The sequence below is a fragment of the Drosophila mauritiana genome, chromosome 3L (assembly GCF_004382145.1).
Source record: "Drosophila mauritiana strain mau12 chromosome 3L, ASM438214v1, whole genome shotgun sequence".
NCBI lineage: Eukaryota > Metazoa > Arthropoda > Insecta > Diptera > Drosophilidae > Drosophila > Drosophila mauritiana.
The window spans coordinates 12,882,463-12,904,053 of record NC_046669.1 but is presented as its reverse complement, the minus strand read 5'-3'; the positions used below and the strand labels follow the sequence as shown (position 1 = coordinate 12,904,053).

General features: G+C 42.6%; 2 protein-coding genes and 1 non-coding gene across 3 annotated transcripts in view; 1 reads left to right on the top strand and 2 right to left on the bottom strand.

The window, feature by feature from the left end:
* The window catches only part of LOC117139352 (protein slit), a 50,043-nt gene that overhangs the window by 21,889 nt on the left and 6,563 nt on the right, over positions 1-21,591 (bottom strand). Inside the window, exons 2-3 of the mRNA XM_033301600.1 lie at positions 18,618-18,655; positions 6,086-6,143 (exon numbers count right to left, since the gene is read on the bottom strand). The gene's annotated coding sequence lies outside the window, so the exon portion shown is untranslated. The remainder of the gene's footprint in view (positions 1-6,085; positions 6,144-18,617; positions 18,656-21,591) is intronic.
* Positions 7,686-7,757, bottom strand: Trnad-guc. Its single transcript has one exon. It is a non-coding gene; the product is annotated as a tRNA-Asp (tRNA).
* LOC117139353 lies at positions 8,554-10,291 on the top strand. The gene is made up of 2 exons (XM_033301602.1): positions 8,554-9,296; positions 9,351-10,291. The coding sequence occupies exons 1-2, from the start codon at positions 8,656-8,658 to the stop codon at positions 10,165-10,167; spliced, it is 1,458 nt and encodes a 485-aa protein (XP_033157493.1). The 5' UTR covers positions 8,554-8,655; the 3' UTR covers positions 10,168-10,291.

Below are 21,591 nucleotides of genomic sequence, written 5' to 3'. Positions count from 1 at the left end.
GGATTGCCGCCCGCCTTCGAAATCAAAAAAGATGTAGATGCAGAAACTGGTTGCGGATTAATGGGCCGTAATCAAAGGGGATGTTCCAAAATTTGGCATAATTCTTGTGTTCAACGCTCAGTGAAGACATAACAAAAGTTAAAAGCTTTTTCATCTTAGGCTGCTGAACATAAAAACTAAAGTCTTTTTAAATTTATATGATTTTCTTAATTTGTTTCCGAACTTCATTTGAGTTTTAAAGTATATGTTACCGTGTATCAGTTCTGCATTTTTACTCTAAATTATCCACAAATCTCAGCCTTTTTTGTTCTTTTTACCTTGATCTTCCCAAATCGCTTGGGTAAACACAAACTAAGCCAAAACAAACGCACATCCTCGGACGTGGATAGCCACCCTCAAAAGTCCTCAGAAAAGCAATTAAAGATTAAAGTCTTCCAGGGTGGGGGAAATAAAACCAAAGTCACTGGAAATGGATGACCAGCACGTGTTAAGCTTATTAGGAACCCTGATTTCTTTTGCAACATGAAGCTTCGTAAGACCTTCCTTCCGCTCCAAACTCTTTGCAACCGAAAATTCAAGACATAAATCCCGGACTCAAAACACACAGCTTGGCAGCAGAAATGGCAACAACTAATAACCAATAAAAAGTCTTAAGCCTTCCTGAGCTCATAAATGTTATTTTCAAATACAGATATAAGCATGACACAGCGGTGGTCGGGGGTCAAAGGGCAGCCAGTTGGTTCTAGGGCCACAAAATAATCCAACTACGTGTGAGTGTAAGTGTAAGTTGCTCCGTAAAGAAACCCATTCGAGTTGAAAAGCCCTTTTAATAAGCATTTTTGCCAGACTCGAGCAAAATAAAAATAAAAATAAAAACTTGCATTCGAGCGAGCGGCAACAAGTGGAAAACGAGGGGCCCAGATGGAGTGTGGCAGGGTTAAGGAGAAACCACTTCAGCTGATGTTTGAGTGAATGAAGTCGAAAGATGAGCAGCGCAAGCCTCGGCCAATGATTGGCAGCAGAAAGAGGTTGGCTATAGCGGTGTGACAGAGAGGGGAAAACGCCGCAGAACGGGCTGTAAAATAAAGCAACAGTCGGCGGCAACAGTTGTTGCCTCAGAGCTGCGGTCATGTTGCATGTTCAAGATGACAGCCTGGCTGCCAGAAAACGAGGGCTGGCTTAAAAGTTTATAAAGCTGCAAAACTAAAGTTTAAACTCTTAATAAGTTAAATATATAAGAAATATTTAAGCTAAATACACCAAGATCATTGTGGATTTTGAGGATATATACTTTATTTTGCAGTCCAAATTGCAGAATGATTTAGATTTTGTACAGATTTTTAACCAGCTTTTTATATTAAGGCCTACTCTTGTTTATCACAAGCTTAAGAACTGTATCTTAAATTTATAGGCACCTAAAAGAGGATGTGCAATGGAAAGAATGAGGTTAACTGTGATATATCGATATCAATCACCCATTCGCTTTTGCCAGAACTTGCGAAGCCACCCGTTTATCAATTTAACTCACGGCTGGCAGACAGGCAGTCAGAGCTGAGAAGTCAGGCCCGGCCGGCTGGCAAAACGCTGCAATGCAGTTGAACTTTTAATTTGATGAATGATATACATTTGTCTCGAGTGCGAGGCAAACCCCCCTGCGGCTGCCCCTGATCCCAGTGTACCCTCTTGCGTTAACCCTCTCGCAGGCCTTGGTCTGCCACAGAGATTGCCGCAAGTCGGCCGGTAATTGTTGTGGACTGCAGCTGGAAGGGAGGACAGAGAGTCCGTCCAGTCCAAAGACCGATAGCCTGGAAATATTTGCACAGACAAGCTGAGACCCCTCCACACACATGCTGCTCTTTTCTCTCTGTGTGCTGATCTGGATCTCGACTCGACTTGGGCTATATAATTTTGCTTAGCTGCAATTATGAGATGTGCGGGGCTGATCTTGAACCAAACGAGCCAGAAGAATTGGCTGGGGAGGGGTGCTCACATGAGGAGAAACCTGAACTGCACCGGAAGCTTCGTCTTCTGTGCGCGGGTCTTTTGTGAATCAAAAGCAGAGCAAAGCAGAGCGGGCAGTAAAAAATGAAAAAAAAGAATAACTCGTTCTTACGGTTATCTGTTGGTTTTACAAGTGCCTGGAGTGCTGCAGAAGATTCTCCCCCGGCACCATTCTTCTCCATGCGTCTGGCAGATGCCAACATCCAACATCCAGCATCCTTAATTATGACAATCATCTCAGCTTGATGTTCATTTCTTGACATGCTCTTCTTTTTCGCGGCTGCTGATCGCCGATCCAGATCGGTTGTATCCGCAAGTGTGTGTGTGTTGGTATGGGGTCACTTCTCGATATAATCGACTTGGGAGAGGAAAGGCGAAAGATCGCAGTAAAAGATCTTTGGCACAGTTTTCGAAAACACTTCGGAATGCCGTGCACTGGGGGTTGATTTGGGTTGCTCGCCAAGGATGGGAACCAAGTGGGGGAGATTGTTCTTTTGAAAGTACAGGGAGCGTGAGAGCTTTTTGTTCTGGGATTCCGGATGACTTGGATAGGTTGGGAGTTATGACCGCATGGGGCTGATCGCTGAATATATAATTATATCCAAGGGATATTTATTCCATGGATATAACCCTTATTTTCCGTCAGCCCAATTATCAAATATAATACTTCCTGAGACGTAGCTAACTTTAAGTGGCTGGCATTCCATTATAATTCCCGTGTTAAAGGTCAACCCTTTCTCTGACCTCTGACCTGACCAGAATTTTCCAACAGATCACTTTCGTTTTGGTGCCTACATGTGTACACATAAGACCCCAATTACACAACCAGCTGATTGATTATGCGGCAACAGCAGCGACAGCTGCTCAATTAAAAGCTCGGCTTTCACCCTAAGGCCAGTTTCCAGTGGCTGGCCAGCCACTAATTACTTTCACTGGACCAGGGCCCGTCATCAAATCCAACTTGCAAATAAGCCAAGTCAAAGTCAGAGGCGCAGTTACAACTCGAGCACGCAGCCGGACTTTGGTTATCATCGTCATCACCATCGCAGGGGGCCAGGGCCAAAAGGTTAATACGGCAATTAGCCAACTTGGCCAAAAGAAAGCCGAGCGAGAGAAAAAAGGCAGCTCAGGAAAGTCGAAACTCTCTGACAATTAACAGTGGCATAGCTTTCGTAGATGCTATAACTTTCAAACGCGATTAGGGTCGATGAGCTGCCAACTGAATCCAAATCGACAGGTTCTAACAAATGATGCTTCTATCTCCAATTCTGTTGTTTTTTTTTTTGTGTGTCTGCTGAGGATGAGCCAACGATTGGACTTTTGAAAGTATCTCAACAGGTTCACGCCTCTATCGAAATCTCAGGCACACATTAAATGTAATTTCAAACGAAAAAATGGGCAGGGGAGGAGACAAGTGAGGCCTACAGAAAACCTTTCGATCCACTTGTCAGTGGTACAACAGAAATTTCCAACACTTTTTCAAGTGTTTACGATGGGTAGTGAGGGCATTGGTTTTGGTGTGATTACCGCAAGTAAACTATCTCTCGCAGCTGGATGTATTGCTCTTTCATTTGTTGGGGGAACTGGCTGCCGGTTTTTATATGTGTCGGTCGGCGTCTGTTTTTGTTTTCCCTTTTTCGCTGTGTTTTATGTTTTTATGAAGATGAATTTCTTTTTTATACGTGATTTAGACGTGCCTGCCGCTCGGAGACCCCTGCTGTTGCGTAGCTCCAATTACCTCGCAACTCGGTTGATTGATTCCGCCGCAACGAGCCGAGTTCAATATCAAGGTAAGTTCAGCTCCACTAAGCCCACAAGCTAATCCGAAATCGAACACCTTTTGTCACAAGACCAAAACAGTACGTCATCATCGGTTTACCTTCAATCGAAGCCAGCTCACGAAAAAAAAACCGAACCGATTGCGATACAGATGGAGAGCCGGATGACAAATCCGTTCAACTAGTGGCACTTGGTTAGATCTCTTAAGAGCGCTGTTACACCTGTCGAGGTGCTTCTGCTTACATCAATGCCAGCATCCTAATCTTTATCTGCGGCTCATCATCATTATGTGCGTCTGGCATTTGCATACAATTCCCATCGATGCGCATTTCCTATATGCTCGTATAGTATATCATTTCCCCTATCGCCAGTGACAATCTGGTGGGCATAAATCAGGGGGCCGCATCTCGGCTTAGATCTCCAGTATATAAATTTAAATTAGCCAGTTCAACTTTTACCTCCAGTCTGGCGGCGGGCAGGTGATTTAGCACTTGGAATATGCAAAGAATCGCTTGCCTTGCAGGTGTTTCAATGCCAAAACGAGTTTACATGCGACTTGACTTATTTGCCTGCTAATTTCTGGTTATTTATGCGACCGAAGCCGTTGGAAAAAGTCAAACAATAGACGTCTTTTTGCTTTTTAGGGTGGGGCCGCAAGTTGGGTTTTTGGCCGATCTGTTTGTTTTTCTGTGAGCGCGCTTTTCGGGCTGCCTTTTCGTGAGTCCATTGTTTGCCCGACAACATGACAATTACACGTTAAGAATTTTTCGAAAAACAAATTGCGTTGTCAGCTTTTGGCTGGAAGTAATCAGCATGGCAAATTATGGAATTATTTCCACCTGAAATCGAGCGCCTCAAGGTCGCCGCTATAATTCATTCCACTTAGTCAAGTGCAGGCTTGGTCTAAGGTGAGCTCAGCCGAAAACAAATTTTGTAAAAAGCAAACGCGAAATAATGATTTTAGCAAAGTTAAATATTTGATTATTTTTATGATGATGTCAGGTAGTAATTTCGATGCTATTACTCTGAAGCTTTAATTTTGCAATATTTTGTTTAGATGTGTACAGATGAATATTAAGCAACGCAGCTAAATTGGTTTTTAAATAAGCAAAAATACATCGAGTGAAGCATTTGCAAGTGATTAAAGTTCTTAAGTAAGTACCGAAATATTCACTTGTATTTTAGCCATTCCGAGCTTCGTCACAATTTTGAGGCCTATGTGCTTAATTTGTGGTTGCAACCCATGAGATACTTTTAGACTGAGTGGCTTTTAGCCCCAGGACTTCCAGCGACGGAATCCTCTCAACAGACTACAAAGGATACTCCAAAAGTTGTCGTCGGCAGTTTCGGTATTTTTAAAGGAAAAAGTTGGATGAGAGGAAAGGCCTGTTTGTTATTTACCGACAACTTTATGGCCACATGTCGACGACAACAACAACGCCAAATTGTCATCATAAACAATGTGAGTAAAGCAAAAAAAAGCCACGATTTTGTTGCTTAAATTTCTGCCTCTCGCCGGTTTTGTTTTTTATTTTTTGTTGACGCGCATGTGTGAAAAATAAGCAAGTTTCCCGAGCTCAGCCCCCAAGTAATGTGGGGGGTGTGGTCGTCAACGAATTTTTTCCATTTGGATTTTTCTTCATTTTGTTATTTTTTTTTTTGCGCTGTGTTTTTGTGGGGAAAAGCGCCGCCACGGCGTCTATTTAATGAAGTGCCAGAGCGCCAACGATTTTTGGGGACGTATGCGCGGCTCTACATTTTATTGTGTCCGGCGAGGATAGTGTGAATTTTCACATCAAGTCAGCTGCAGTTTTGGGCTGGCTGGCATTCAGCGATTGCACCAAGTTGAGCCCCGAGCTGAGCCGAGTTGAGTTATCTGCTGGGCTGAAGGTGCCAACGGCCCGGTTGACAGGTGGGTGGAGGTTCAGTTGATTTAAGTACGGATTGAATGGGGTTAACGTTGGGTTTATGTTCGAGTCCAGGGCACGTTTAGTGGGGAAGCACTCGAACACAAAGCGAATGGTCCACTAAGAGGTGATTATGTCTTAATTACAGGGAGTAGTTTAGTGTATTTTAAAATGTGTACTTTAGTATATTTTTTTACGCATCTCATAGTTTTGATTACCAGATCTTTGCCCGCCCAATAGCTTTTAAATCCCTCGCAAATAGACTAAAATGCTCCCAAACAGACTGACACATGTGTGAGATCATGAAGAATTAACCTAAGCCCCCGTTTCCGAAGCTCTTTAATCCGACATATAGTATCGTTTCGATATAGCCAAAGCCCATTCATCCGAGCACTTACCCGCTAACACATGTGTATCCAATCACTCGTTGCCCCACTGACGTTCTGCCGGTATAATCTGTAATGAAGAGCAAACATATAAATTTAATAAGCTGTCACATAAATTTTCCGCTCTCTCATGAGCACTTAAATCTATATACTAGAGCCGGCCCCCAAAAAAAATCATTCGAGCTGAACACTAAATTAGATAGAGAGCCACCAGAAAAATAAAAAAAAGAATTGAAAGCCTAAAAATAGCGGACAACAAAAGCAAAAACAGATGCGGGGGGAATCTCGGAAACAAATTAAATCCACTTAAAAACCGTTGCCAATGGCAAAATGAAAATGTTTTGGCATCTGTTTCGATTTAAAGGATTGAGTGGAAACTGAATACTTTCCCAAGAACGCTGACTAAGTGAAAATTAATAGTCGAAGAGAAAAAATTGGGAAACCAGGGGAAAACTTTCACTGGAAACTGTAACAAGAAACTTGAAATGACTTTTTGAACTGTGAACCATGGAACATGGAGTTATCGATGGCCCTGAAGTGCCACGGATTGGAGTGTGTGGATTGTGTGTTGTTCGGTCAGAGCGAGCAAACATCATAAATATTTGAAATGTGTCTCCGTAACTGACACGATGATGGTTCCATCGGGGGATCTTCGGCGGAGCCAGCATGCCACATGGCAGCAATAACATTTTGACACACTTAAGTGTCGGACAGCCCCCATCATCAGCGGATCGCATCCCAAACGATCCGATCCGATGCGATCCTCAGCCAGCTCGAAGTGAAGAAGCGAAGATGTGCGACAATATATTTGGAAATTATGAACATAATTCTTCATTAACAGCGCGCCTCCGTGTTGCCATTGATAAATTGGAAAATGCGATAGAGCAGAGGCGTCTGTGACCGGCTGGCTCCCCACCGATTTTCTTCCCTTCCGAATCTGAATTCGAAACGAAAGTGAAATGTGAACTGCCCACATTTGCTTTCGTTTTATGCGTCCAGCTGGTGGGTTGGCGAACGGAGCTCCGGGTTTTGGGATTGGGCCCAATGGTCCAGTGATAAATTGGCGATATTACGGCAGCAGATTATTCAAATTTCTGGCCGTGGGCGTTAACCCACAAAAAGGCATTTGGAGAATGCCAAACCAGGCCAGAGATAGACCCATTTCTGATACTAGTGCTCGACCGGCGATTGTTTGGCATTCAAATTGAAATAACGTGATTTTTGTGGTCCACTGGCCGCTGGTCGTTTTTGTTGCAGGGTAGGTGGTTGACATAGATTTTCCGCTCACTGTAGCTATTGTTTTGCGGTTTTGCGCAGATTTCTGGGCTTGACTGAATCGAAACGCACTTTTTTCCGCTCTCCATTATTTAGTGGGCGTTGGCGCGACTTTCTGACAGTTTAGTCGTTTTTTAGGGCCTAATGCCTGGGGGAATTTAATGGGAATTGACCACTAGTGGTCGAGGTGGTTTTGTTATTTTTGAAAAATATTGGTTTGGTTTTGCCTAACCTGTTAATTTAAGTTGTTTAATCATTTTGCAGATATAACTATGGTTATTTTCCACAAGTAAATATTTGCCTATTAAAAAAATAGTAACAAAAAAAATTTAGCCATCTCCCCGACGGGGAATTGAACCCCGGTCTCCCGCGTGACAGGCGGGGATACTAACCACTATACTATCGAGGATGTTGATTTCGGATTGTCAAATTATACTCATAGACATAAGCCCACTTTTTATCTGAGAAATGAGAACTTTTAAATAGAAAAACTAAGCAATTTCAGACGCCCGTTCTCCACTCGCTTGCGACAACTTTAAACAATTTAATTTACAGATTTTGTTGTAATTACTGATCCGGATTTTTCACATATCTTATACATTTTCCACCGCAATCAATTGATTTTAATGCGTTCGCAGCATAGTAATCGCCTTGCTGCCCCACTTTATGGGGCATACCAGAGCGCGTTCTCTCTTTTTTTTCTGGGGCCCCAGAGACCAGCCGTGAAGTGCAGTCGGGAGTGGGTCTGTGCCACAGCGGTTTCGAAATCATTCCCACCTCATAACAGCCAGGTGAAACACCTGCCCCTGCTCCCATACTCCCCACCGCTCCCCACACCAAACCGAATCCGCATGCAACGCGTTCGGCTTTCACAGCCCAATTCACTTGCCGCAAAAACCGCAAGGTGCGTTGTTATAGTTGCTCAAAAGCATTCAAAGCGAAAAATGCCTGCACAAAAAAACAAAGGAAAAGCAATTACGCAAGCAAGATGGATTGCAGCGCGATCTATTTCGCTATCTCCATAAAAAAGAGGATCAATAAAAACGAGCGTTGCAACACAACAATTTATTCTACCACATATACTTCTTGCAATATTTTAACTTCCTTTAAGCCTCTAAAAAGTTAAAAAAAAGTTGTCATTATTGATGTTATTTTTCATTTCCGTGCTTCAAAAATATTTCCCTTAACAATCTTTGCTTTAGCCATCAACCCTACAGAAATAGTTTTCCTCTACAAATTCTGATGTTTTAAATTCGTTAGATCCAGAAAATTTAAAATTAGCTTGTTAAAAAGAAAAATTCCATTACATGTCTGGGCGAAGGTGTGTCATCTGTGGCGAGGAGCCACCGGCAAAGGATGCGCAGGGCAACGAGGCGTATGCGTATCCCAAGACGGAGGAGGAGGCCAGGATCTGGCAGTCCAGCATGGCGGCGAAGAACTGCTGCCTGGAGAGCATTCAGAACCAGTGTTGCGTCTGCGTGGAGCACATTCCCGACTTTGTGAAGCGGGCCAAGAAAATCGGGAAGAGGCTGCGAAATCTGGAGCGCGAGAAGGAGAAGCGTCGCCATGAAAAGAAGGATGGTGAAGGATGCAAATGTCCGGATGATGGTAAGCCGGGTCAGGAACGTCCATCGGTTAATGTTCTCCTCCTGAATGGCGCTTCGTTGCCCACGTATTGCGGCAAGGGACAGTCCTGTGTGGATTTGAAACCACAACCGGCGGAAGAAGGCGATTCCGAATTAAAGATAACCAAGAGGCTAGATTCCAAGGAATCGGACACGGAGATCTTTGTGCAGGAATCCGAATTTAAAGACACCGGCAGTAACTTTCCCGATATCGATGGCACCGAGGTCACCGTTCTGCGCACTCCCATGCAAGATGATGAGCAGCTGGAAGAGGAGATGCAGGCGCTGCAGGAAGAGGAACAGGAGCAGGATCCGAGTGTTAGGTCAGAAAAATCATGGCATTTGTGTCGATTATTTTCTACTTTCTGTGACTTTAGGCGGCGGCGCAACAACTGCCTCCCAGGCTGCACGGATGTCCTGCTCCTGGGCCGCGGACACCATGCCACAGACGAGTGTCCCTGCAAGTGTGAGCAGTGCTCGAAGCCTTCCGGCTTGCCACAGGACGAACCCTGCTGTTATCCAGAATGCTGTCCCAAATCCCATACGGAGTACTTCACCCAACCGCCATGCGGCTGCGAGTGCGAGCAGCAGGTGCGGCGTGAGCTCACAAAGGTCATTAAGACTCAGGGTCAAAGAATTCGGGAGCTGGAGGAGATACTCTGCCGGCAGAACAATCTACGCAATTGTCTGCAGCGAAAGTTGGACGAGTTGTACTGCGAATTCGGCCGTTTGGATGAGGATGATGAGGGTGATCGGACGCGATTAACTTGCCCGGGCAACCAACGTGGTGGCCCTGACTGTGCTGGTGTGTTGCATCCAGCTCCGACAACATCTCCCCCAGAGCCGAAGGTGCAGCTTCCCCCAAGACGAAGACTATCTTATCGTCGGTCAGTGCTGCGTAAGTCTAATCGCGAGGTGGACCTGGTTGAAACAGAAGGGGAGCGGACCGAGTTGGACGAGTATGGGGATCGGGTCCACTGGCTCGCGGAGAAGAGAACCCAATCCGAGAAATTTACCCATCGACCTGTGTGGATCAATGTGCCAGGGGAGGAGGAGATGGAGTCGGAAAGCAGGATGGCGATTCGATTTGGAAGGAACAGCACCTACGTGGTTCCCGAGAAGTCAAACCATTCCAATTTGTCCTACTCCATCTCCGATTCCAGCCACTCCTTGACCAACAGAACCCGCACTTGATGCGCCACTTGATGCGCCACCCAATGTCATCCGTATCCCATGTCCCATATACCCCTATGCCCTTTTGGATTTTCCCGTGCTGTGCAATCATGCAAATACAAATATATACTCTTTTTTCCGGCTCTGTGCAAATGTTTTAACCCAAATATTTTGTAGACATGCAACATTTATGTAGACAGGCTGCAAACAATTTGCAGCTGAGTGAGCGACAGGGCACTGAAAAAATGCATAGTTCATTTAATATATCTGAAAGCGTGCAAAAGTAAGGATGTGAATTTCTTTTAATTAACTTAAAGCGATGTCTGGAATTAATACATATTCAATATTTGCAGTTAAATACATTTTTTTAAGCAATTTTCCAGGTGAAAAGTTATATTTCCAGTGACTGGAGGGAAGGAGAGAATGGTGCGAATAAAACCCATTCCCGGACTCAATGCGAACCACTTGAACACCCCTCGCCGGCGACAGCTGTGTGCAAATTGTTGCCATTTTATGACATTGCAGTGCAAACGAATGCAGCTGTCCCGCCCCCGCCCCTCGGCACTTTAAGCCACCCCACTGCAATTTAGGGAGCAATTTTCGCTTACTATTCTAAATGTTCATAAACACATTAAAATGATAATTAAAAGAATTTCGCTCTCTTTTCATTTTTCGCACATCAGCGGCAAAGTTAATGCTGCAATTTTGCGTCTGCATTATTTATTTATTATGTATGCAAATGCATTTAATTGCATGGCGCAGGCAGAGAGAGACAAAAACGGAAAGAGCGAGAGGCAGATAGGAGAGGAGCTGCAGGCGAGGCAACGTCAAACAATTTGCATATTTTAGCATGTAATGAAATTTGTAATAATTCTGCAATTAATTGCGTACGTGTCCTTGTTTATAGCCCACGTAGCAGCTCAGGATGTTCGGAGTCCAGTTTCATTTTCAGCTTGTGTGTGTGGGTTTTTGGCTTTTCGCCCCCAAGGACCATGAAAATACAGCGCAAAATAGTGTGCCGGGCATTATTGTTCACGTTTTTGGTGTATTACGTAATGGAATATGCATTTATGCGTATGTAAGCTACCTTTAATAAGGCCACACAAGTAAAACTGTGTTCTGTCAGATTTCATTAATAGACAAATATACTTTTTGTAAATAAGGTTTTTATAATATATAATATTAAATGTTTTTAATCTTTTCCAGCTAAATGATTTAAATGATTGAATTTCTATTAAAGATTATTACAAGGTATTAGCTCTTATTTTTCATTTAATAATTAGTGATAAGCAAATCTTGATAATGTCATATGTATGTTCCATATATCCCTATCACAGGTATTTTTAAATGTTATAATCTACCCCTTTGCAATTGTTTTGCATACTCTCAGCCCGTTTGCATTACGCAATTATGTTTTCATAAATATTTGAAACTAGCAAGACCATTACAATTGAACATGGCTTGTTCCATTTGGGCACCTCTCTCGAAATTGCCACATTTTAGAATCCCCCGCCTTTGACCTGCACTTGAAAAGTGGGAAAACAAAGCAATCGACTGTGAATCCACCCCTGTGATATTTGCCAAAAGTCCTTCATTGGCGGCGGCTGCTTTACAATTTGCGTGTTTACAAGTAAATTTCCAACATGAATATTTATTTATTTTACCATTGCAACGCAGCAAATGAAGTTGTGTGTTTGTGTGTTGTTGTTGTGGCAGTGCATTGTTGTTGCCAGCGGCTGATGTTGATGTTGATGGGTTGTATACCTTTGGCTAGGTGTTCGACATGGTCTTGTTGTTTTAATCCCTGCCCCGCAACCCGCCCCCATCGAAATCCACCCACCGAATCCACCTTTACCCCTTGGTGGATTTTCAATAACAAGCTGCCAGGGTTGCCATTGCCATTGTTGTTGTTGGTCATTTTGTTGTTTGTTTTTAATTGTTTTGCATGTTTTCATTTCATTTGCAGTAGAGTCCCATGTAAAAAGGGATAAAAACAGGGGCGGGGAGGGGGGAATACGACACCGTCATTATGGCGAGAATAACAACAAATATTTATGCTGATTTTCATGCTACTTGGGCGCTTAAAAGTGTATTTAAATTTCAAAGATGTCAGTTGGACTGCATTCGATTATTGCCCATCTGACAGGCATGTACTTTGATTTTCATTTCGATTTGATGTTTTTCAATTATGTTAAGGGTCCCTTCCACCCTCCCCCCCGCCAGGCATCATTTGTTGGCCCGATTTGGTTTTTTCTCATAGCTGTTTTTTCGGCAGTTTTTATGTTTGTTTATTCTGCAATTGTCTGGACGGCCAGACAGACAATAGATTTCAAGGATGGTTTCATTTCAGCTGCGTCCATTTGTGTTTCATTTTCATTTCTCCTTTTACGGCTTGCAATAATCATTTGGCGAGCAAAGGAAGCGGAAGCGCCCAAAAGGAAAAAGGAAGCGGGCCAAAAAGGAAAAGTGACAAAGAAGAAAGGTCTCATAAAATTAGTAGCAATGACTTTAAAACGCTGTTTTCCAACACTCCACCCCCATTCGATGTATCCATTCATTGCCTTTTTTCTAGGTTCTTTGATGATGATTTTTTCATTAGTTTCGCGCCGTTTGAGGCCGCCAATTAAAATAGAAAGAGACGACGTTCAATATTCGAAATACATATATTCCGACATTTCTACAAGCATTAATAGAAAAAGTTGTCGGTACACTTGGAATATTTATTGTGTATCTATATGTTCCCTAGTGAATGCAAATTAAGTTGAAAGGACATGGGGTTGCAAATTCCAAGTTATTTCACTTTTGCTTAAATATTCCGCTGCCTAAGTACATGCTTTATAGTTAATATGGTTCTTGCATAAATATTTCCATTTTTACTGTGTAGCGGGATAGACATGCCGTCATGATGATAAATGAGCTGTGGCGTTAGCTGAACAGAAATGCGTGCTAAATGTTATAATTGCCGCCATTCATTGGGGCTTACGAGTCGCGGGAAATCGAAGGGAACGAGCCATGTGCAAAACATTCGAAACGCTTTGAATGAGCGGCAATTTCGTTAATTTAAAAGGTTAAACATGCTATTTGAATTTAGCGAAAATTTGAGAGAAGTACTGGCGAGGAGCATGACGAAGCTTAACAACGATTGTGCCAACTTTAAAATGATGGCTTGCAAATAATTTAAATTCAGCCATAAATTTCCTCATAATTTGGCAATTTCCAGCGCTCTTCCTATTGAATTTCCTGCTTCGTTTGCACAAGCAAACTCAGCTCTAAGAGAATATAAATGCCATTCTGTGTTTTTCCTCGGCTTTTCTTCATATTTATCCGGCAGTGCGGAATTGCGCAACAAAAATATGTACGCATATATGGTGTGTATCGGGAAAAACACAGCCAAAATAAACCCTTGAGAGGAAAATAGACGGAGACCCTGAAGGATTCGCACACAGAACAATAAGGACAAGGACGGCCGAATCGAACGGAACTGAAACGCAACTCGAGAGCAGGCAGAATAATAGTCAATAAAATATTTGCACGAACCAAAAATCATTCATTCAATACAATCCGCCCAGATAGAAACGGAGGGCTTACGACAAAAAAGTGGCCCAGGCATTGAAATAACATTTGGCGAGTGCAAAAAGTTCCTCAAGTGCAGCAGCAGCAGCGGCATCATCCGAAGAAAAAGATGACAGCCAAGGAGAATGTAGCAAAAATAAAAGCAAATACAGACAGTCCTGGGAAAAGTGGGAAAAAAAAATTGGAAAAGAAAACAATTTTCAATGTTTTTGCTTCTAGTTGAGGACGCCTTATTCAATGCCAGCGGTGGGCGGCTAAAATGAAAAACAAAAAAACAAAAAAGAAAGCACACTTTGAGCCAAGTTACTTGAGAGTTTCAGTCACAAAAATTTTTACCCATGACTGGACAACAGTGGCGGCAAAAAGTGTTCGACCTTTCCCAGCAAAACAAAGCAGGAAATGGCTGCCAGGATATTGACAATGGCGAAGGCGGCTGGGGGCGTGGCCATGGCCGCTGTGCATCCAGCGTGAAATGCGACAACCCTGGCCGGCGAACAAAGCGAGATAAAAGAGTTTCGCAGCCATTTAAAGCGCATCTTCTTCAGCCATAGAAAAGTTTCAAATTTACTTCTCCCACTTGTGGATCCTTTACTTACTCACCCCAACCATTTCGCCCCCCTTTAAGCACTTGAGCTACTTAAGGACATTTTAGTTAAATTTTATGTCGATTTTCGCTGGACTCAGATTTCAGTTTGCCAATCTATTGGAATTGCGGTCGAGCATCGAGGGAAAAAAGGTCAAGCCCATTAAATTTATAATGCGCTGGAGAGAGAATCAGAAACCCAGCAAGGACGAAATGGGCGTGGCAGCTGTGTCCCGGGTGTGTGTGTGTGTGGGTGGGTGGTTGTGTGCGTAGGAGAGAGCCTTAAGTAGGTCAGTTTTGTCTGTCATAAAATGCAATTGGAGCGCATAAAAGTGCCCCGCGAATCGCAAGTGAAATGTCAAGTTGTAAATAAGCAGGACAGCGAAAGGGGGCGTAGGGCCGAAGGGCGTGGCCGGTTAAGGGATCTCAAGGAGCTGGTCCTGCGACAGGCGTTGTCGTCAAGTGTCGAAATGACCCAAGAGGTTTGACGTTTGATATCTGCAATCATGTCAATTGAGATGGGCTCAAAGAAGGTTATTTAAATCGAAGCGTTAAAACATGGAAGTAAAGGAACGATTTACTAGCATGCAAAATGATTTCGAAGGACTATGTAGCTGTGAATTTTTATGCGGATCTTACCAGACAAATAGTTACGTTTTTATTTAATATTAAAATAGTTTAAAAATGTGCGTACAATTCGCATACATACAACAGTTTTGTATGTACCATATTCCGCATATTTTTAAGTTCAGACTAAAATCTCTCCATCTGCGAAAAACCCAAATGCTCCCCAGCCACTCGCTGTGGAATCATTTGAATCAGTTATCTGCTCGCTGTCCGCACTATCTGCACTCAAATTCCCCGACACTTTCGGGCCTTTGTTACTATGCAAATGGGCAAACATTTTGGCTTAAAAGCTTTGTTACGACCACCGCCGAATAGCATCGCGTACTTGGTCTAGACGTCTGTTCAGCCACTTCAATTTGGCCCGAAAGCCGAGCGGAGGAGGCAGCTGGCAGAACTGGGGGCGTGGCAGCCCCCCTGAGTTGCGATTACGGCCATGATCCTCATGGTCCCCACCTCTCATAATTGATATTCATATGCAGCGCGGATGCCGTTTGCTTGCATCTCATTAGTGGCAGTCGCTGAATCCCGCATTTATCCTTATGTGTACCTGGCTCTTATAAATAAGCACATAATCAGGCGACAAACGCGGCTGTGGATGCCACGTGCATAAATAAATAAATAATTTGCAACAATTTCCATAACTCGGTCTGACATCTCCACTAGGCAGACCTTCGGCCACATTGCTCCCAAGTGTTATGACTAACTTGGCTCTTACCAGCGGACGCAGCTCCTCCATCTGATGATGATGATGTCAGTTGCCAGCCAGCAAAAGCAGCAGCCCAACCAGTCAATAAACATAAATATCGGACTGAAGATGCTCGTGGAGCATCGTTAAGTGTTTGGCTTTATGGCCAAAATGGGCGAGAGACTTGGCGGCCCGGCTTGGACTTTAATTAGCGCCTGGCCTGACAATTAAATAATATTTTCGCCAACTCACAGCTCACAGCTCATCCCCGCTGCCCCCCATTTCCACTGTGGAGCCGCCGACTTGTTAACTCGCTGCCTGACAGTCTGCCAACAAGTTTTAATTACAACCCAAACGACAGTGCACAAATGAACATAAAAAAAAGCTGAAATAAGACGAGTAGGAAACGAGCAAATGATTGAGTCGAGCCTTGAAGATACCCTATTTTTTAAATAGAATAAGTGGCTTTGCAAAATTGTTAACCAAATGAACTGAAATAATATTCATATTTTCATTTTGATAGCTTTTTTATTTTGATTTGTGCTGCTTAAATAATGATGATCTGACACCTAATGACAAATGTACAAAATAAAGTGTAGTTTTTTACCATCGCGTTTTAAGCACTTAGCTGCCAAGTTTATGGTATAAACTTTGTTCTATCAAACTTCAGGCTTCAGTGAGTTTAATGTGATCGTTAATATTAATAGGGAAAACAGGCGAATGATATAATAAATGGTAATTACCAATTTTAACGCACTTTAAATGGTAAACTAAGTTTGACATCAATTCTTTAAATATAAACAAAGTGTTTTAAAGCTACTAGAAAAAACAGGCTTATCAATATAGTTGGGTTACCCATTTGATTACCACGTCTGGAGCAAAAAGTGTCCCCTGGCCAGTTAGTTTTTGATAGTCGCTGGCTTGTTTTAATGACTCCAACTAGCCTGCAGCAGCATCCAACTTTTTTTTATGACTGTATGCAAATATTTTTTCAACACAGTTTATGGTCTGTGATTGTTATCCGGCTCTCTAGGTTGGTTGGTAGTCAGTTTCGCATAGCTTTTGTTCAACTTTTATGGCTCCCTGGTCCTACATACCCAACTACACCCCCCTTTTTGGCCAACTGGCCAGTGGTGGGGTCAGTCCATCTTCATTGCTGATGACACATTTTTGATATGTCGCTAATTTGAATTTGAAAATGAATCGAACGGCAAACGGCAGCCCTTTTTTATTATTTATTTATTTATTTATTAATGCCATCAAAAGAATTTATGGCATTTCAGGCGTTGTACAATTTTCCGGTTTCGCTTTGATTTTCATTCTCGTTTTCGAGTGTTGATTGCTCGCCTGACATATTGACTTGCATTATGTCAATAGCGTTTTGTCCCATTTGATTCGATTTGATGAAGGTTGTATCTATTAGCGCCCATTAAACAGCGGAAATTTGAATCACAATCAACCTTCCCCCACTTTGATTTGGGCAGATATTCTATTGCTGAGAATATTTTTGGTAGAATGTGGTGGGGGAAGGTTGACCATGGCAAAGGTTCAAATTAAATGGAAAATGTTGAATCAGTGCCATTATGTTTTAAGCCATATAAACATGATACATTTTTGAAAAACAAATATGTTACACTTTTAGTATGACATGGCAACTAACTATTAAATATTCTAGATGAAAACTCCAATTTAATTAAATCCTTTGATAATTTTTAATATTTCCTGTAGACTATTAGGATTACAACATCGGAATTAACATTATTTTAGGGATTCGTTTTAATCCAATCACCTCATTCCGATAGCTCCACCCTGGGCAATTACCTCAACCACCTTTTGCTGGTCTCTCCAATTAGTTGACCAAACCTGAACCCGATACGAAGTTTGTTTTATCAAGTATCTGGAAGACACTCAAACACTCGATGCAATTTAAACAAATATATGCAGACACTGACTCAAAAGAAATGGCGCACACGCCCCTTTGCTGGCAGGGGGGCGTGGCCGGGAGGTGGTAAGCGATAGCCCAGACAGATACTTTATGCCGTACGTGCCAAACAAAACTCCACAGCCACTGACCCATCCAGTTATTGAAATGCAAAAGCCAGAAAGGAAAATTGCAGTAGCGAAGACAATTTTCCTGGCACGCAAAGCGGTGCGGGAAAACTGGAGAGGATGGCGAAAATGCAGACAGGAACATGGATGGACCCATGTGTGTGCATGACTTGGGAGACCCGCGATCGCAGGACTGGGACTGGACGCAAACCTGGACCAGGATTGGATTTCTAATGTGCATTCGGTGTCTGCCGTCAATCCATTAAAAATCGTACCGGCGACAACAAAAACAGCACTAGCAAATGCGGCACGTACGGTTTTTATTTCTTGGTCTGGATGGACTCCTCTCCTCGGTTCTTCACGGTAGATAACATTTGTATTTAAAAGACACTTTACGGATTGCTTTTGAGCGCCGGCGAACCGGTATGCTGCCCAACTTCTTGGCTGTGCAACCATTTGTAGTTTATCGGAGGCGAATCTTGAGGTACCGCCCGGCTTACAAGCCGCATGTCAAAATGTCAATTTTTGTTTCGGTTTCTTTTCCCCAGTGCGCTGTGCGCTGTGTGGCACGTCCTCTGTGGCCTCTTGTGGCATGCAAAATTGCCACATGTTGCGTAAACTAGTTTCGTGAGTCGTGAGATATATCACCTGAGTCTGGAGTCTAACTGCACTTGCAGAATATCTACATATATAAGTATGGATATTTCCACGGCGATCTCAGACTCAAGCATTCAGCCTGTCATGTCCCCACTTTTCCAAATGTGTTCGCTATGATCGGTGGCCTGAATGGCCAATGGACAACGGTGCGGACTACCAGGGAATATGTAGAATATGTAGAATATGTAGTTTATCCCCCGGCAAACGGCCAACTTGTTCGACAACAGCCCTGGACGGCTGAGATGCCATTAGATGGCTGGGAATTGGCATGGAATTGAGTCTCTGGTCTGAACTTACCCTTATTTAAGCGGCAGGTGTTTCGAGATGTTTTAAATCTGTAAAAGTGAGAAAATCTAATTAGTTAACTAGAATGTGTTATAAATTCTTATTAATGTTTCTTATGTGTTCTTGTGTGTTAAGGAAACACGATTTCTGCTTTTGAAAGTTGGCTTTTATACTTTCCACCCACAAAAGTAAGCACCATTTTAGCCGCATTAACTTGGTTTAAATGCCAATCTGTTTCTAAGAATCCCACCCACCGCGAATACTTCTTACACAATATAACATAGAAGACTTTGTTGATTACCCCAGAAGCGAAGGCAAATAAAGTTTATTACCCAATGGCCGTGTGCCTTTTTAGAATTTCTGGCAGTTTTTTTCGGCATTAATGCGAAGTTTATTTCGCCTTCGTTTTTGCGGGCATAATTAAGCGCACTTTTAAATATTTCGACCTATGTTGTGTGTGTTTGGTTGAATCGTAAAACGAACTGGAGTACCGACTTGGTCGTAAAAACCAAGTCTTTTGGACCACCCAAGATGGGCTGGGAAACTTTTGCATGAGTTACGAGACGCGTGTGCCAAAAAAGAAAGTATGATGATGAGCAGCGGGAAAAAAGGTCAACAATTTTATAGCCATTTCCCGCTTAGGTTTCTAGGTGTTAAATAATAAATACGCCCAGGAATCGCTCTCTCTCCCAGTCGATAAAACCGGGCGCCTGGGAGGCCCAAGAATTGCGTGCTCTGACTTATCGTGCTTACAGTTCACTTGGTGGTGGCCCACACAACTCTACATTTTCCATCCTGGCCGATGCATGATGACATTTTAATAGCTAGCCCAATCCTCAAGGATGGAAACAAAAAAGAAAGCTATAAGAGCATTTTCCGTCCGTTTACGAGCACTCATAAAACATTGAAACAATGACGAAAGCCCAACACTTTTCCTGTTTGTATTTTTTTTACGCTGTGCATGTGTAAGGATCTGTGCTCTGTGGAACCATAAACAAATTCCTCATTAATTGCTTAATTTTGCTAGCCACCTTATCGACCGAGTCCACAGTTCGGCTTTAAAGACTCATCACAAAAGCAATTAAAGGCCCAACTAACAACACTGCCGCCACTGGAAAAACCTTTTTCTGCAGACTAAACTAATTTAATTAGTTCAGGTTGGGGCTGTAGTAAGCTATTTAGTCCCTGTCTGGGGTTCCTTTCCTTAGTTAGACGCGCCAAATGAAATCAGACTTCAAGCGATACAATGTTTAATATTGCCCTGCGCACAAAGGGAGCACGCACGGCGAAGACAAAAGGTGCGCGAAATAAGTATATAGATAAGTAGCCATAAATATAAGAATTTTATTTTTAAATGTTTGTAGTTTTTATCAATGTGATTTAAGATTGATTTTATATGTACTTTTAAATTTTAAAGGTTTTATTTTAACTCTGATATATAGAAATAAACACTGTATAACACTAAATATTGAATTCAGCTTTCATAAATATAAATATAAATGTTAATCCTCTAGATACCTAAAACAGACTTATGTCTATGTCGCACACCTTCAGACCCAAAATCCCCTGAGGAAGCTAGTTCTTTTCGTACATGTCATTGACTCACACTCATGGAAAGAGTCAGATAGAGAACGAGCGAGAGAGAGGGAGAGACAGTACGGTATGGAACAGAAACATAAAATTTGCGGCAATTTCTAGGGCGTCGTCATCGCCGTCGTCGTCGTCTCGTTTTGTAGGTGACTTTGGCTGTGCGGCATATAAATAAATATTATATTACCCTCAGCGAGCAGGAAACCTTAGACCCGCGACGCAAACGTGAGACATATTTCCAAGCACCACCCCCGCCCCTTGCCATTTGTTTGCCTGCTGAGTTGTTAATTAAATATTTACCCTGCTTATTTGCAAAATGAATAACTTTAGCATTTTATTTCACATGGCGCAGTGTGTGTATATTTTCTATGTAGCTTCTAGGGATTTCCTGCCCGCACTCTAACCTTTTAGCACATTTACGCTTGACTTCGGAGACACTTTAAGTTCGCCTTTGGCTTCGGCTTTAATTGCCTTTATTGCCGAGTTTAAGTACATGCAGAAGAATGTCTGCAAAGTTGGCAAATCTTGCAGAATTACTTACTATATAACTATGAAATAAGAATGATGGTTCCAGTTTCCAGTTTAACTGACTTTCGTTAGTCACTTCGCTAGCTGAGCTCACCCATCCACAAATTACATCATTCAGATTCTCTCACAACCTTCTAGCAAAAAATAAAGCCAGTCGCATTTGCATTTAACTTTTCATTTTTTCTTCTCACATATTTATTTATTTACTTTTTTTTTAGCGTTTTGTTACGCTTCACATTTACGTGTTGAGCGAAACTTGTTTCGCAAAATGCCATTCAAATACTCGCAGTAGTCTGAATCTTGGCCCAGCTAATGACTTCATTTCTGTTGTTGTTTCCCAAGGTGAATTGGACGAATCTCAAATATTTCAACAGCTGAAGTTCCGCGCTGAAGTCGCAGTTTAACCCAGAGAACTTTGCATAATTGATTAATAATTTTGCTGGACAGGTGGCGCCCCCCGAGCGACCACGCCCCCTTGGCGACCGCTGAACGCCAATCGTTAAATATTCAAATGAACTATCCAGACCGCCCTAACCCATTAATTAGCCCGACTTGAGCACACATTAGATAAATGTTGTGAAACTTGATTAAAAGCAAACAGCTCGAGCTTAGGATAGAAAAAATTTCACTCTCTCGCTTTAAAAGGGTTGCATCCACAATCCAGCGATAGATAAAGATAGTTAGAGATAGAGATAGGGGGGGGGGGGGGGGAAATATATAGAAGAGGGGGCGTCACCCTAAACATATTATTGATTTTACTTACATTCGAGTTTTTGCTGATTTGTTGTTCATTTTGTTTGTTTGGCCTGCGCTTGTTTGTCTGTTTGTTTGTTTGTTTGTTGATTTTCTGTTTGTTTGACTCGAAAAT

What these genes read in the sequence shown, in the direction of transcription:
- LOC117139353 (XM_033301602.1), top strand. Translation starts at nt 8,656, where the DNA reads ATGTCTGGGCGAAGGTGTGTCATCTGTGGCGAGGAGCCACCGGCAAAG. An exon ending in GAGCAGGATCCGAGTGTTAG is followed by an intron (nt 9,297 to 9,350) that starts GTCAGAAAAATC and finishes CTGTGACTTTAG; the next exon opens with GCGGCGGCGCAACAACTGCC.